The sequence below is a fragment of the Anser cygnoides genome, chromosome 4, assembly GCF_040182565.1.
Source record: "Anser cygnoides isolate HZ-2024a breed goose chromosome 4, Taihu_goose_T2T_genome, whole genome shotgun sequence".
Taxonomy (NCBI): Eukaryota; Metazoa; Chordata; class Aves; order Anseriformes; family Anatidae; genus Anser; species Anser cygnoides.
This window is the reverse complement of record NC_089876.1, coordinates 2915854-2933681: the sequence shown is the minus strand read 5'-3', so window position 1 is coordinate 2933681 and position 17828 is coordinate 2915854. Positions and strand designations below refer to the sequence as shown.

The 17828-nt window shown below is 47.8% G+C and overlaps 1 protein-coding gene across 1 annotated transcript in view; it reads right to left on the bottom strand.

Moving 5' to 3' along the window:
* Positions 1-16890, bottom strand: part of DDRGK1 (DDRGK domain containing 1) — a 38849-nt gene extending 21959 nt beyond the window's left edge. Inside the window, exons 1-3 of the mRNA XM_066997071.1 lie at positions 16735-16890; positions 10531-10689; positions 1427-1533 (exon numbers count right to left, since the gene is read on the bottom strand). Of these exons, the coding sequence (XP_066853172.1) occupies positions 1427-1533; positions 10531-10689; positions 16735-16858 (390 nt within the window). The 5' untranslated portion in view covers positions 16859-16890. The remainder of the gene's footprint in view (positions 1-1426; positions 1534-10530; positions 10690-16734) is intronic.
* Between the last annotated feature and the right edge of the window lie 938 nt (positions 16891-17828).

Below are 17828 nucleotides of genomic sequence, written 5' to 3'. Positions count from 1 at the left end.
AAGTGCTTAGGGTCTTTTTTTAGAGATTTTTTTAAGTTGTTTTTAGCCTATTCAGTATACTTAAATTTGAAAATACGTTAAGAGAACAAGCAGAAGACATTGAAATGGAGGATTTGTGGCTTTGAATGTTTCAGCAAAAAAGACCTAACCAAGGAATTTATTTGTCTACATGGGAAAATAAAAATCAGCACATTCTAAAATGAAAAAAAAAAATTCCTCATTCTACCAACTGATGCTTAACTAGCTTCATTCAACTTTGCTCAAATTTTCCACAAAAAAAGAGGGTAATTAAACAGAATGAATACGGAAAGTAATGACAAAATGGTTAGCACAGAATGAGTGAGAAAAGGATCGTAATGGAAGCTTATATAACAATCTAGTTTGTTTATTACCAACCACCCTACCTACAGAACACACCGGTGTAAAGGAGAAATGGCATTTAAACTTCAGGTTACTCTAAAATTCTCAGCATGGATCTCACTGGCTTTGTTTGGACCCTCTACATATTAGAAACGTAGTCATAAACACTTATTTTTTTTAAAAAAAGATGCATTAAGTCCATTGTGCACTTCACCTTCAGTTATGCAAAGGCTGTTTCAGGGCTGTTCCCCCTTCTTGCAACCCCACGTTCCCCCTTACAGAACAATACCGAGTTTGTAAAAGAACAAGTAGAAAAACTGGAAGAAATGAATGCGAACTTGCAGCCATCCACAAGCACACCGCAGAAAATAAGTTTCAGAAAACTTGTTGCCTCCCTGGAATTAACAGCAACGTGGTGGGCAAAATTGAAAAAAGAAATGCAAAAGTATTTAAATGAGTAGTTTTACACACTTTACATTTAAGAACAAGCAACCGAAAAGTTCGTGTGCTTGCTACGTACACTTTGCCTCTGTTTAACAGCCAAATTTCAAGCAAAAACTGACAGCACCATAGATTTCAGCAGATTACAGGGTCTGCTTTTCATCTCCCCACCCTCCAACAGAACAGCAAACGTGGATAAACTTGTAGGGAGTCCTCCCACTAAGAGAGCACATGAACCACTACTCACAACTGCCCACGGCTTTGATCGCAGACCCAGTCTTACAACAATGCTACGTGGGCTTGACAGCTGTTTTTTTTTTTCCCCTTAAGGGCAGACAGCACTGACATTAAGCTGCAAGCCAGTGCAAACAGGCAGTAAAGAGCATCCAGGAGTAACTCCTTTCTCCTCCCCATGAGAATTCCAGAGAACCTAGTAGCAAGCCAGTGAGTGACAGCCTTGAGATGTGACATAAAAAGCTCCATTTATGTTTTTAAAACAAAACCGTAACAGTTGTAGTGATCATGCTGCCTTTGTCTCTCCTGGGTGTCTGTTAGTACCAGTTCTTAACCAAGCATCACGATTCAGGCTCTGCTCTGGGCTTTATACGTGGCAGGAAATGCTTACCTCTCTCTGTGCTTTCCTGGCTTGTTTCTCTTCTAATTTCCTCTGCTTCTTTGCTCCAATTTTCCCAGATACCTGAAGTTCTGGCACCTCCTCAGCATCGTCTTCCTCTGCAAGATGGTGTTAAAGAACAAACAACAACATTTAGATCATCTGTGAAAAGCCCGTTCAAGAAACTTCACTGCTTCCTAGGAAAGCAGCAGCAGATGGAAAGGAGACACACATGTATTTCAGACAAGACCTATTAGATGGAAAAAGGCAAAAGAAATTCACACAGAACTGCCAAAGCCACAAAGTCAGAAATAACAAGGCAACACTCACTCAAGCCAGAGGTAAAAATGTGCTTGGTATTTTGAAGGAGGACTTCTACAAACGTTTCCTGCTTTCCACAATTACAAGATAAACTTTCCCTTACATACCGACAACTGTTCGCGCATCTTTACTGCTCCTCACCCAGCTCCAGAGATCTTTCCTCAGCTCAGCACAACTCATCCATCCAAAAAGGGGATTTCAGGACATGCCACTCATCCACTGGTTGTAGCTTGGCATAACTAACATTTATAGGAGCAGGGAAAACAACCCTGCAGCGCAAATTTTGGGCTTGACTGCAACAAAATTATACACAAATAGCTCACCGTTGTATGACGAGTGGTTGTTCATAAAGAGGATTTCTGCAGCTGTGGGATATGAAAGCGTCGTGCTCAAACGGTGAGCAAATGCGTTATGTTCCTGCTCACCTTGGGGCTAACCAAGGCTAAAGAGCTTTAAAAAGTCACTTCCTTCCCTCACCGCCCCCCCCCCCCCCCACCCCCCCCAAATATTTAGCGAGCATTTGGCCACGTTATTCACTAGTGTAAATGAGTCCTTGATTCTTCCACAGGAGTACTGCAGACTGATCGCAGCATTCAAAGAGAGATCATCCACTCTTTATCAAACCCCACACGACTGAGATGCTCCCTCCACAGACCACAGTCCCTTTTTTTCCCCCCTCCTTTTTAAGGAACCAAGAGAAATTGCTATTAAAGAAGCATACGAACAACACTCACCCTTCGTTTTATATGCAGAATTAGGTTTGAAACACTTTTGTTTTACTAATTCCAATACACAGCATGGCGCTATGGTTAAGCCACCGAGACACATCAACAGAAACAAGTGTAATTGAGAGCTGTGTAGGTGGCTCTCAAGTAATTTAGCTGTTTTCAGGATATGGAAGTTAATACGAGGCAGGCTCGCTAGCTTGGGCTTCAGAGGAACGCTGGTATCTGATTTCTGAGATGATCAAAAGGGTTCCCCCTTCCTCCACCACAACCGAGTGCAACAGGGACACTCAGAGTCGACACAGTTGCTTCTATGATTTTGCTGAACCTTAAAATAACTTCATTTTTTTTTTTAAATACTAGGCCAAGGGGAGTTCCAAACACAATGAGAGCACAACCCAGCATTAGCAGGCAGCACTCCTAATTCACAGTTTAATGCAGGTATTCTTCTTTACAGCATTACTTCCAGAAAACATCACAAATATAAAATGCTATCTACGATACTATTCAACCCAAAGCTCCGAGTGCTTCTCAGATTTCATCTACATTAAAAATACCTGAGCCAGAGGTCAGGCAGAAGCGTAGCGAGGCACTTTTCCAGTCCTGGATCAAGTATGCCTTTGTTCAGTAACATTTGCTTTCCTCTTCCTCCTAATTTTTTTTCTAGTGGATGGGATCGCATCGACCAAAAGCCAAGAGGCAGCGATGCAGACGCAGCCCATGATTCAGTCTGGCATGAAAGGTCAACAACGTGCTAAACCTGGGTGCAATTAACACGTGCTAAATAAACCCAAACACGCTGACAAGGGTATAAGCTCTTGGCACAAGGGCTTGCTGAATCAATTAGTTATTACAGCACAACGGCTGCACCAAAAAAAAGCAGGGTGGCTGCTGCACAAAGCATCCAAAACCAGAAAAAAGTTATCGATTTAGCTACAGTCACTTTTTTACACTCTTACCGCTAACAATAGCAGACCTGAGAGGGGTCAGTCCGCGGTACTTCGTGTGCTTCAGCTGTGATGCGAGGCCTGTTGCATTAATTGTCCTCACGTGTTATGAGAGCAGCTTGCCACCCACAGCAGTAGGGCTGACCAGCCTGCCGCTGTAGTCGCTCAGGAAGCATAACATCAGACATCTCTGTACTGCTGAAGCTAAAAATGGTTTTGTTTGAAGGGTGATTTTCTGTGGTGCCCTGTGCAGCTCATCTGATGGCTCAAAATGTGGCAGCTCTGGGACGTACGTGGGGCTGTGGCAGGAAAGGGACAGAAGTTTAGCGCTCCGCATTTGACACAAGCAGTTTTTCAGCAGGGACCTGTTCCTAATTCTTTATCAGTCAGGTAAAGAACACCAGACCTCAAGGCACACAGAACCCTCTTCACCCGAACTGCTCGCGTGTGACACAAGGAGACACCTGCCATCAGGGTCTCAAGATGCTCTGGACCACCTCTGGAGAGTTCAGTGCAACTATTTCTACATTTCCAGAGCTTGCGGAGCATTCCCAGCAGCTCCCAGCTCTGAGACAAAGCAGCAAAGGTCTGACTTACGGTGCCGCTTTCACACCACCACCGCATCCTGATTTACACAAACTGGTGGCTAGCTGAGCAAAACCCACGAGTTTTTCCTTAGTTTCTCCTGAATGCTTTGGACATAAGAGGCAGGACAACAAGAAAGAGAGTTAACAGTCAAAACAGATGTCTGAAACTCTTGAAATTTAGAGTCCTTTTTAAAAATACTTCCAAATATCATTAAAAAAGAAAGTGTACTGGAGTGCTGATGTTCTCTATCAGGACAGGAATTTACCAGCTACCGTGTACAGGATATGCAAAAACTCCAAATGAAATAACCCCCATCATATATTTTGGTTGCCCTTGACATCGATATCAAAAATCCCATCTTGCCTCCTCTTTAGTTTTGGAAGTTTTCCACCAGAAAGGATGTTGCTACTCACACAAAGCTCTTTGTGCACAGCTAGCTGCTTGATTTACTATTTACACAACACCTAAAAAGAAACAGAATAGGAAAAAGGGGGGGGAGATGCCAGGCAAAACAAATGGTTCATCCTGAGGACAGAAGACATATGCGTGCTGTAAAGATCGAATAGATGTACGACACCAGCTACTAGAAGGGAATCAGGCAGCCATATGGAAAGGTGTGGGCATTCTCGAGCAGCGCAGCGCTGCAGTGGGACAGCAATAACTTTATTTTTTAATTCTAGTGGCTGTCCAGCTCAGGAACCAAATGAAACATCCGCTTCTTAATCTGAAGCCACAAAAATCAGCCTGTGCTTAGGCCAGAAAAAGGAGAGTAAACAAAGGACGTTAGCCCCTCCGAGCAGAACAAGTGACTTCAAGTTCTTTCTTAAATCAAGCCATATGGCACAACTGAGAAACCACACACCTACAGCTTCTACACGCCATCTGCACTCGAGATGTCTCAAGGGCAGAAACATGCTGTGGATACTTTGATAGCACCGAGTCTTTCTGTATGAGTAGGAGCAAGTCAAAATTAACTTCTGATTTACCAGTGAGGGTATCAGTAGTCAAAGTTTAACTGTACTAGAAAGGTTTTTCTACTGATTAAGCACTAAAATTATTTCAGTTATGTCTATTAATATAGTTCTAGTACCAGCTGTTTCGCGGGAACACCATGGGACCACAGCAACGTTTACAACTTCATAAAACTTCCCGATCTTTTAGCCAGAATATGGGGAGACGCAATATGACATGAAATTAAGCAGCAGGTTTTTTTTTCTATTCTGGCAGATTCCAGCACAGACACATTCTTACGTTCACCATCCACTACTAAGTGGATATAAAGATTATAATTTAATATTATTTTCCCCCCCAAACCAGCACAAAACATTCATGTAAGATCTTTTCAGACGTAAGATTTGAATGCTGGATTTAGATGCTAAGAAAAGCAGTAATAGGCATTGTAACAGGGCCAATTACTACGTATTTTAAGCTTCTAAAGACTTCTTCTTTCCAATTTTGTTATTTATTTCTCAATAGCCATTAATACTTTTAAAGTAAAACACGTGATACTGATGCCCAACTTTTGCCAAGCAGAAGACAAGAGGACCTTACAATTTAATTTATGTTGGAACAAACGGCTTTTCCTTATTTATTTTTTCTTATTTTACAAGCTAGAGGCTACGATGGGGCTATCAAAAGCTGTTGGCTTTAACATTATCAGTTCTGTGCAAGTAAAGTCATTTAAATTTAACCCGACATTCACTGTGCTGGGTGTTCCTATACCTGTGCTCTGATGTACAGGGCTGAAAAGGCATGCAGATGTAGGGAAATTTAACATTTATGAGTCACAGGGCTGCCAAAAGCAGACAGTCTGTAGTTTATTTCAGTTAAGAATAAAAGTTGTTGATTAAACCAGATTATTCCTTTGGTGCAGTCCCTACTTTGTTTTAAAATACATATTTGAAACATAATAATGCACACAAAATCCCATTTATTTTATTTTAATTTTGCAACACGGGAAAGAACTGACCAAATCAGCTAAAATCAGCTAAAATCAGCCAAATCAGCTAAGTTTGTGGGGTGTGAAGGTGAGCGCCTTTCAAAAACCAAACCCTTGTCCTTGGAACCGTGGCAGACAGCTCGGGCACATCCTTCTCTTTTTGTTTCTTTCTTCTCGTTTCTCTCTCCACCAAGCTCAGCCTCGCTGCTGACAGCCACCGAAGCCTTCCACCCAGAGGATGCCCAGTGGTCTTTGCTCTGCTTGGTGGTTTGGAGATTGCTATCACTTCTTAAAGCAGCCTTTCTTTATAACTGCCCTAAATCATGGAGCGGTGACACTTTTCAGCCCACGTTCCTCCCCTCCCACCCCAACCGGCCCCTCCACGGGCGTCAGCAGCCGGTTTTCACCCACGAAACCACTCCAAGTGACAGAAAACCAGGACTGGAAAACCCGTGCCCCCCTCGCTGGCTGACTAACAGCCCTTGGGAGAAGCAATTTGCCCGGGCACGCCTCTGTCTCTCCACAAACTCTTTGTACCATGCGCTGAGACAAGCAGGTTTTCTCACTACGTGTCTATACAAAGTCGCTGTCAGAAATAATGTTTAACAGTCCCTCAAGCAAAGGCATTTGCCTCGGATCATCCTCCTCGTTATTTTTACCACGGAAGGATCAAGGCGATCCAACCACAGCTGCTGTTAGAAGTTCATCCCTGCAAGTTTCTTATGGCCTGATAGGAAACTGCAGCCCTAAAGCCTTTACTCCAGGGAACTTTCTGCTCCAAGAAGTAAAAAGCAGCACCAAGGCAGGTTCCTCCGTCACCTCTGAGCTCCTTGCAGCCTTCAAGGCACCACGAGCAGCTTTGGAAGTGCCAGCTCAGCTCCAGAACCAGACGACCGCTTTCGCTGCACATAAACAGCAACCAAATAAAAGCTGTTTACAAAACGCCCCTGCGTGCACCAAAGGCGATTAGAGTCTGAGTGGATGCACGCAGAACATCAGCCACGCAAAACCAAGAGCCAGAGACAAGGGTCAGGCAACAAATAGATGGGATAAATGGCTCCTGCTATTTATTTTCGCTGCTGCCTGCCACAAACAATCCCCAACCTGACTCCAATTTATCCCCTTTCCCTCCCTAGCTCGGCCTCTCCTTCCCTAAATGATTAACGCCTGAAATCCACCCCCCTTTTATGCCTCGCAGTAAGTTTATTTTTGTCTCTGCTGTAGTTAGCCCCACAAAGCCACTTCTGTCTGGGTTCAATTTAAATTAAGCCGCACCAGAGCTAACCAAGCCTGCTAGCTGGGATATCAGAGGCGAGCTAACCACAGGAACACACAACTCCAGCACCGACCGCTCTCCTTCCAGACTCAGACTGCAAAGGGAAAGGCAGAGAGGCACGTTGTAGCAGGGCAGACGTCCTCTGAGGCACGCAGATCTGTACAGCAGTCTCCAAGACTGCCCCAGGGTGCAGGAAAGACAGCAGTGTGATGACTAGAACGAAGCTGGGCGCCACAAACCAGCCAAAATCATCTTTCTAAGCCAGCCAAACCCACCTTCCTAAGCCTGCCTGCAAGTCGCGTCGGCAGAACCCAGCTCAGGGGGTCTCAAGTCATTTTGAGAATTACTTTGTCACCAGTTACAAACATCTCCCTGTCAATCTGTGGTCATGGGCCGGTATTAATAGACGCTGGTATTCTCTCAAGAGGTGACCTTATCGGGTCCTCTGCTAACCACTGAAAAACATTACTCAGCCAAACCGAGCCAGCGTGGGCACCCGGCGAGCGGGCTGCCCCCACGGTGCAGCGCAGCCCACGTGGAAGCCGTGAATAAGGAGCCCACACGAGGCGTGGGCTGCAGGTCTGGTAGGAAAGTCAAGGCTTTTAGTGCTTCCCCCTCTGCTTTTTCTGTCTCTACCAACCTGCAAGTCATTTAGGTGCCTTACCCCACCCAAGCTACAGGAAGAAATTACAACCTGATTTAGCTCCGCTCGCAATGGGTAGAGATTTGAATATTCAAAACCATCATTTGCTATCCTTGTTCGTTTTAAATGACTCCTCCTTACCCAGAATTGCAAGTAAATAAGATTTCGACTACAGACGGGACAATTAAAAGTTTCTGAGGTTCTGCTCCTGCTGCCAGTTTTTGTTCCCCCTGCCTCATTATTCCAAGAGAGATTTCAGTTCTGCCACAACTTAGCACAGGCAGCAGAAACTGCTAGTTTTTGTACCCCCAAAGCTTAGGCTTGTTCTGGAATTGAAATCTGATTGTTAGCTGGAAAAATAGAGAACCCTCACCCTAACCACAACTCCAAAGCCTGCACGAGTTGCTTTGAGATGTTTCCTAGAGTCAGCAGAACGGGCTCCTGGCCAGCAGAGTGCTCTGGTGGTAGCAGCAGTTCCCACCTGACAGCGCTTTACGGCTGTGGCAGCAACACGGATATGGCCTGGGGATCCTCACGCCCTTCCCGAGGTCTGTGCCAGGAATCTTGCAGGGAAGCGGCGGCGTTATGCCTGCGCTGACCTAGGGCACACATCAGGATGGCACAGAGCACGATCACGCAGCTTTGCTCAACGCTAAACACAGGCTCGGGTTGGAAATCCCACACAGGGATCAGAAATGTATTAATAAAATTGTTGTAACAAATTAAGAAATAATTTGACAGTGAAAGAAAAAAAATCCTCTCCAGCTGCAGATGCCTGGAAGCCTTCTGAAGCACATTTAGAAGGCAGGGCTGACGAAACCAGGCGGGCTCATTCTCAGCTCTGCCAAATAACTTCGAGTGCCCCAGCTGGGCCCATGCTGTGTGTGACTGAAAACCATTGCAGGCACCCCGAGCTCTCTTCTCATGTGAGCCAACTGATTTTTGTTACACACAGAACACTCTGCGAGTTGTTGGGACAACTCGCTGTTTCAGCAGGGTAAGTGGAGGCAGTAGACAAAACTGCTCCACGTGGCAGTGACACAGCGAAAACGCACGTGGCCCCTGCCTGGAGGAAACAAATCTGGAAGTTATCCCAGGCCCCTGCCACACACCCACAGAGTGGGCTTCAAAACATGTAATTCATCCTTCCTTAGGTGAAAAAAAAACCCACAAAAACTCTACACTAATACAGGCAGCTCATGCCCAGGCTAACGGCCGTGTAGCAGACCCAGTCGATCTGTATCGGAGGGAGATAATCCCAAATAATGCTGCCACGAGCCATTCTGCACCTCAGGGCAGGATGAGGGACAGGAGCTTCTCTCCGCAGCTCTCCTGCGGATGTCTGTACTCACTGCCCAAAGGCTTTGGTGTTACTGCTGTGCACCGGTGCTATGGCACTGGGAGAAACCATCCCAGCATATGAATGGGGAAAAAAAAGCACAGAAACCATGCAGAAGTTAGAACAAAAGAACAAGAAGTGGTTTTAATTTAAAAAAAATAAAAATAAACAGAAATGTCATCTCAAAACTTCATGCAAGAGCTGTAGCACTTGCATCTGATGTACAGTGAAGCTGCGAAAGAATTATTTATAAAGCCCAATGACACAGACTCTTTTACAGCTATGGTGACAAAGCAAGATAAGCCTTTTCCTTTCACAGCTTCACTGTCGGCCTTTGGCATTGAATCTTTTGATGCCTGGAGTTTAAGGGGAAAGCTTTTTTTGATTTCATTTTCCTCGCAGGACGTTATCACATGAAAAGAGAGAAGCAAAGTTGAAAAGTTCAGGCCTGTCAATTTTCCATTTGTGCAACCGTTGGACACGACCGGCTCGGAGAGCACGTTTACCTGCCAACGTGAGCGGAAAATGAGCTTCTCTCAACTGCAAGACAAGAAAAGCCGGGGGGGGAAAGCGCAATTATCTCCTAATCATGGCCTCACGCGAATGTGTGCTCAGCGTTTCCCACCCAGCGCGGGCCAAAACCATCACCCTGATCTCCACTGCAAGCGCAAGGTCCACTTTTACCTACACCTGAGTGGAAACCCTGAGCGCTTCACCCACAACCTGAGAGCGAGAGGAGTCATGGTGATAATGTCTCCGAAGAGTAACAGAGATAATGGGTGAATTTTCACGGGAAGAGTGAGTGGGACTTGCGGGGTACAGAAAGGTGTTATTTATTACCCTTTTCTTCTCTACAACCACGCTAAAAATACAGCTATTAACTGTAGGTCCTGCACAGGAACGGAGGACTCGCTGTCAACAATCTGCTAGCAGCGAGACAAAATGCTGCAGTCTGGGGTGATCCCAGCTAAGCAGGCTCGGTTCTTGTCACCAACTGGGTGGCTTCTCAGAAAGCAAACTCCAGATTTTGCAGAGATCAGTGGGGAATTAATGCTCCCCACCACCTTGCACGATAGCAATACTTTGCTACTGCTTGATATTTTAGTGCAAGGTGATGATTTTAGTTACCCAAATTTAACCTGCACGGCTCTGAGGAGATACAAAAGCAGTTTCTAGTAAGCAAGTAACGAAATTAGAAAGCCAAACAGATCACAGTCAAGCTGCAAATGATTCCCAAGCTGCTAAAACCAAGATTTTTCTTCAGGAGCCAACTGCAGCCCAACATCCGCTGCTCAGGTCCATGTCGATGGCTGGAAGACGAACTGAACCAAACTTTACCTTCCGCCCACTCTTCCGCCTGCTGTGCTCTCCTCTGGGCCAGCAGCCGGTTCCCCATGTTCCTCCGGCGCCTCGGCATCCCGTCTCCCCGCTCCTCGACGTGGGGCCGAGGTCTGGCCACTGCCGTCGCCGCCGCATTTTGCTGGGGTTCCTCATCAGCTGCAAGAGGGAAACCAAATCGGTGAGAGCGCTGTCACCTCGGCTTGCTACAGCTGCCCTTTCGCCAGTCAACTCTGGCAATCAGAAGTGCTATTTTCTAATTGTACTATTAGATACTATTTTTATTTATTTCTTTAATACTATTTACTAAGTGCTGTTTTCTAAATGACAGAAAGCCTCCTGTGGTTTTGTTCCTGAGAGGCAGGAGATACCTGCAAGTTGCTTTCCCGTGACTAAGAAGAGTCATGCACCGATACCAGTCAGTTTTGCACCACTGTACTGACCACTAAAGAAAATGCTATAGCTATGTGCTGCTAATGTTTGTCAGACCACATCCTCAAAAAAAAAGTAAAAAATCCTTACCCCAAATTGTTCAATAAATTCCTATATTTGATCCAAATAATCTGTTTCTCCCTTCCACCTGAAAATATTTCCCTTTACATGGTGAGCCTGGCGGTCATTTCTGACTTACAAAAGGCAGGACGCAGAAGTACTTCTCTTCCCTTCTACAGTATTCAGATTTTTTTTATTTTGCATTTGCGCCACTTAGCAGTAGATTCATCTGAATTCAAGCCTGGCTGCATACTTGTTTCACTATGGAATATGTAAATCAGCATACCCGAAACTAAACCTGAACAGCAAGCAAGAACCACAAATTACAGGCACACATAGCCGAAGACACGGGGAATCTTCATCCTACCACACCGATCTAACATCTCCAACAAATCCACGTGTGGAAAGTGAGCGCGAGCAGAAATCGGTCCAGAGCTCCAAAGGTCCCTGCAGCTCCTGCTGCCACCCCCTCTGCATATTCTTGTTGTTAATTGAGATCTGACAAGCGAGGAACAGCTGGGGGACAGCAAGAGAGCAAGTGACCGACCCATGGGCTCGCTGCAGAACCCCACAGGTTCTTTTTGAGACCTCCACGATCCCACTGCTATCCACTACGGTACTGATGCCAAAACGATCTGATGGTGATAAAACATCACCATCCTCGATACCCGCTTTGCATATCCCGTCGATAAGAGTAACTAATATTTGTGTATGCTGTTACTTGCTTGGTCCTGCAAAGAATTAACCACTAGGGCCTTCATTCAGCTCGGCATTCAAACAGTCTCCAAAAGCTGCAGAACTTTTACTTAAACCCGGGACATATTTTTGTGCTTGGCTGGATTCTGTGACGTCCCAGCAGGAGCACAAAATGCTCTCCACGCTCGGCCAAGTCTCCAGCATCCGCTGATCCAAACAATGCCTTCCTAAAAAAAACCAACACCCTACTATCAGCATATCTGCGATCAGAAAATAAGATTCATTATGACTGCATCTGCATGACGATCAAAGGTGCGCTTGCAGCTCGTCTCAGGGTATCTCAACCAGCTTCAAAGCAGCAGACGGCGGTGCTGATAACAACACAGCTGCAGCAGCCCCGAGCTCAGCACAGGCTGCAAAGCAGAGCACTCGGGGGAAGCATTTGGCCAGCAAAGCCATCAGCAGAGTTCAGGATTGCTGCAACCATGCTGCGAGCAGTCCCCCAGCAAGCGCTCAGCACTAACTGCAGCACCGTGACATCTGGAATTGAGTCACTGCGCTGTCACACTGCTGTCACCCTCCCGTTCCCATCCCCTCCTTCTGTCTGTCGACCAAACCGGGTCCGTAATAAATTACAGCGTGTAGGCTCCAGGGATCAAATCGTTTTGCTTCAAGACTTGCCCAGGCTTATTTGTGGCATGCTAATGATTATTCTGAATGCTGTTCAGCAGGGAGGGAAGCATTACGCTGCAGAACAGCAGCCTGCTTACTTGGGACATTACTAAAGTGCCAGAAATACTCTTAGTCTGCAAAAAGAACCTCTTATACACACGCAATATTTCTCTTAATGCATCCTTGAGATGCCCTGCCATTCAAACCTCAGCATCCTTTCACCTGAAAGCTTCAGTCTCTATGCTAGTAACTGCCAAAGGTGGTCCTGCACAGCGCACCAGCCGCGAAGGTTTAACGCTCACTCATTCTGGGGCTTGGTTTGCGTTCCCATCATCCTGTGAAACAGAGGCCATTGAGCATTTTGTAAGGGAGGAACCTATTTATAAGCCACGCGGTCATTTCAAGCTGAGGTGTTTACCCCTCACAGAGAAGAGCATGTGAACAAAGCTATCTGTTTCCTCAACTTAATTCTCTCCAGGTGACCTGACAATTTCTCACAGTTGACCAGTGTTAACAGGGCTCAGAAGATAGTTAAAAACCAAACCAGAAACCAACCACCAAAGCTGACCGATAGAGTAGAGAGATCTACAAGGCAGTTGTTGGACAATACTTATCTTTTTAGCCCTCCAGAGCACTCAGACAAACAGCAGAAGACACCTATGCACCACAAACCGTCATTTAGTAGAAAAAGGTGTGCTTTACAACATCTTTTTTTCCCCTCCTGCCTACAGCTTCTGTTTGCAAAGCATTCACCCGCACAATCACCTGAAAAACACGAAGGTTAGTCCTGGCATTTCTTCCCACCCTTCACGAGGAGGAAGAAAAAAAGCATCATCTACGTGTAACATGCGTGTACCCGTCTGGTTCTCCAGGGGCCAACGTGTCCACGTGGCTCCTGTCCTCCCAGCACCTAGAAGGCTGGACATGCTCCCTCTCCCCCTGCCTCTGCTCTGGAAGCATCACAGATGACTAGGGCTGCACACAGAGGGTGTGACTGGCGGTTTCAAACAGCACAGAGAATACTCTCAAAAACCCTCCTGTTCATATTCTCAGAACTGTCACATTTGAGGTCAAGAATAACCTGCTGGCAGGTCAGACCCTGATGTTTTTCCCCCTACTCCCGCAGCGCAGGGAGCGGTTGGGCCGCCGCGATTATCTGGAGACACCTCGCTCTTTGTTTTCCTGTAGCTGCAGAGGTCGCAGACCGAGCGGCACCCCAGGCTAGCTGGTTCACGCAGCCATTAGTCACCCAAGAGCCGAGCAGGCTTGATACAGAGCCACCCCAGTGAAACTCAATGACCGGCGCTATATAGGTCAGGCAAGCCGATCCAGGAGCTGCTTGACGGTTTGCAGAATGGCAGGCCAGTCGAAATTAATTAGATAAAGCCCTCAATTAACGGGCATTACAAACAAACAAGAAAATTCAACAGACGTCTGGAAAAATGGACGGGGCTTCAAAGCTCGGTTCAGCTTTTGTTCTAAGCTTTAGGTTCTCCGCTCTGTGACTCAGCCTTTCCAAAAGCAGGGAACACCTCCTTCCAGGGGACAGAGGCTCGCTGCCGTGCTGAGAGGAGCTCTGCCTTTTGAGAAAGATCAGCACAGAGCAGAGGCTGTAGCTGATTATTTCATGCCACTTGTCAGTCAGTGCACAGCAGCAGCTGTGAGACTGTGGTCACGCTATCGGAGCTCTTTCTCAAAGAGAAACAGAGCAGAACCCTGCTCTGAAAGCAGAACTCTTTCCTAAAGTGGATGTGAAGCACGTTCATTACAAAGAATACCGAGAAACCTTTCAGAGCCCAGACTTCTTCAGACCTCACTTTACATTCCCCCAGCTAGAAACCTGCTCCTTTCTGAAGCTTTGCAAATTTCCACTTGCTCAGAGCAAATACATTTGCCCTTGATAACCTTGCAGCACGTTATCTTTAGGTATAACGGATAAGCAGGTCCACCAGCGTTAACACCTGGGCTAGCAAGTTTCGAGGCAGTCCGTCAAGACACAGCTCCTGGCTGGTGATCTCCCTCGTCCCGCAGCGCCCAGCGGGGAGAGCTCCACCTGCCGCACCCTCACCCGCCGGCCGGACTTCCTGCCGCCGCGCCGGTGCCTTTTACCTCCGCGCTAACCTGACCTGTGAAATTTGATGAGAAAGGGATTCAACACGCAACAGGTGGAAGGAAGCCTGCTCGGTGTCCCTGAAGAGGTATTTTTGCCCGGCGCTGCTTATCGTACCAGGGCATGGTCACAACAAGATACGCCACCCGTGTGTTAAGGGCAGCAAGGCTGCGTTTTTTCTGTTCTCAGCAGACAAGCCCAGGCGTGACAGCGCTGGAACCACTGTGCTGCTTGAAATGACCTCTCGCAAGATACACAAAGTTACAGGATATACCTCTTGCCATCATCAGCCTCCCACTTTAGCTAAAGCAGTCTGATCTACAACGCTTTGTAAGAGCAAATCTGTAAGAGAGAGCATAAAGGGTCATCATCACCGTGCAGCCCCAGACATTACGAGGAAAGAGCGAGCTGCCACCCGTTCTCTAGCTCAAACTTCCCTGGTTTCACGTCCTTTCCATGCAATACGACAGGTTTACCAGCAGAACGGTAGCAGCTTCCACTTTCTACATAAGAGATGGGAAAAGGAAAACAAATTCCTGGTTAAGACTGAATTTTGCAAAAATTTAAATACCCCACGGCCCCAGTGGTTTTGAGAAATAATTTCTGTTGTGCAAGGAGAATAAAGTCACCCCCACAAACTGAAATTCTGTGGAGAACTTCAAAAAGATAGAAATCAACACATTCAGGTAGCAAATTTTCGTAAGCCATACAATAAAAATAGGCAAGACCGATTTGGAAGTATCAAAAAGATGCCACTGAAAAAGCAACTTCAAAACAATTATTCTGAATCTAAGCTAATTTTAACCAGGCTGCTCAAAAATAGCATTGAGGCTTCTTGAGAATTCAGATAATTTAAAATGACTGTTTAGCCTTCACTTCAGTTAGAATTCTATACGCTTGAAAAGAAGAGAAGAAGAAATCCTCCCCAGCTTCAAAGCGTCTGATTTGCCCAAGTCACGATACGAGCGAAGCTGAGGAAATAAAACATCGCCAGCAGCCTCATTTCTCTGGGACATTCAGCACTTGCTTTTACCAGAAGCTCTGCTCCAAGTAACCAGAAACCAGACGAAATTTCATCAGTTTCCATGCTGCTGAGAACGAAAGATTTAGAGCAGGTCTGTACAAGAAACAGCGTGAAAGAAATATGCTGGAAACTTTAGTTTTTAATCCGTAAGAACTGGTTTTAACACAAAGTCCTTACCAGCACATGCTCTTGCAGTAGTATGACTATGTTTATACCGTTGGTTTCTTTTTTAACCTTTAAAAAAAAAAAAAAGACAACTATCCATGCTACCTCACCCCCCAAGACAGAACCCAAACACCAAAACCAACCTGAAACAAGCAGAAAACACCCCAAATTCTGGAACTAGCGCTAGTGTATAACCAAAGGCTTCAGTGGCTGTCCTGGCTAAACATCTGAGTACGAGTCCTCAGAGCCAAACAGTTTCTCTTCGTTCCCTCTGGAAATGCAGCCGTGCCGGCGAGCTTACTGAAGAAATATCTGACTTCTTCCCCAGCCCTAAAAGCACAGAGGCTGCTTCCCCCACAGCCCCAGGCCGCCCAGCGATAAATCAGCGGTGTTTGGGAGCCTGGAAGTGCTGCATCATCCCGTCCCCACAGCGTGGGGCTGGCTGGGGAATGGGGCAAATTCTGCAAAATCTGGGTAACGCTGGCTGGGTGTGAGGCAGGACGGGAGGCCCTGCGGGTGTGTGAGAGGAATATTGACTCCACGCTTGGCTGGACGCTTGGCAGGGTGCTCCAGGAGATCCCAGGGGATAAAACAGCCCACAGGACGAGCTGGGGAGGGATCCTATGGAAACCTTTTCCCCTCAGAGGTCTCAAAAGGAGCTCGCCAGGCTCTGAGGGGGGAACCCCAACACACTTCAACGCCGCCCCCAACGGTCCAACAGGGAGCAGCGGGGCCGAGCCGCCAGCAGGGGCTCCCTACAGGGGGGCTCCATGCGGGGGTAGAGCCTCGGGGGGCCGCGGGATCCCAGGGGATCCCCGGGGATCCCCAATAGATCCCCCCCCCCCCCCCTTCCCTCAGGGGAAGGCCTGAGGTGAGGCGCTTCCCCCCCCTCACGGTCGCCATGGAGACGCCCCCCTCCCCTCCCGGCGGGAGCAGGGCCCGAAGGGGACCGGGCCCCCCGCAACGGGGCGGGGAAGGCGGGGGGGGAGGGAACCGGAGAGGCCCCGGGGCGGGGAGCGGGGGAAGCCCCGGAGCCGAGACCCACCTGCCCCGGGCCGGCGGCGGAAGCGGGCGGCGAGGAAGAGGAGGGCGGCGAGGAGAGCGGCGGCCGCCGCCAGCAGCAAGGCGTCCATGCCCAGCGCCGGCCCGGCCCGCCCCGACCCGACCATTGCGCCCGTGGGCTGGGGGGGGGGAACGAGGGGAGGGGGGGACGGGACTTGGTACGGGCCGGAGCTAGCGCGGGGCGGGGCCTCGTCAGGGAGGGCCTGAGGTGGAGTCACGGAATCACAGAATAATAAATAAATTAAGTAATAATAAAGGCTGGAAAAGCCCTCCAAGATCGTCTGGTCCAACCATCCTCCTACCACCGCTGTCACCCACTGAACCAAGCACCACGTCCAACCTTCCCTTCAACACCCCCAGGGACGGTGACGCCACCACCTCCCTGTCACCCCATCCCTACGCCTGACCGCTCTTTCTGAGAAGAAATGTCTCCTCATTTCCCACCTGAACCTCCCCCGGCCCAACTTGAGGCCATTCCCTCTAGTCCTATCACTGGTTACCTGTGAGAAGAGGCCGACCCCCAGCTCCCCACACCTTCCTTTCAGGCAGTTGCAGAGAGCAATGAGGTCTGCCCTGAGCCTCCTCCAGACCAAACACCCCCAGTTCCCTCAGCCCCTCCTCACAGGACTTGTGTCCCAGGCCCTTCACCAGCTTTGTAGCCCTTCTCTGGACACCCTCTGGCACCGCGATGTCCTTCTTGTACCTAGGGGCCCAAAACTGAACAGCTCGTGTTCAGGCGAGCATTGACCAACATCCCCAAATCCTTTTCCTCTGCCCCAGGCCTGTAGCGCTGCATGGGGTTGCTGTGGTCAAAGTGCAGGACCCGGCACTTAGCCATGTTGAACCTCATCCCGTTGGCCTCTGCCCGTCGATACAACCTGGTGGTGGCTGCCCTCAGGGTGGGAGGTTTGCGAAGGGAGGTTGTTGGTCCAACCACCCTATTTAACACAAAACTGGCACGTTGCGAGCTGTGCCCAGGCTGCTGCTGGTCACAGAGAGGAAGATGAGGGGAAAAAACTCAAAGTTATGAGGGAAAATCACTTATAAATGAAGGCCTGGCTGTAGGGTACGACTCCC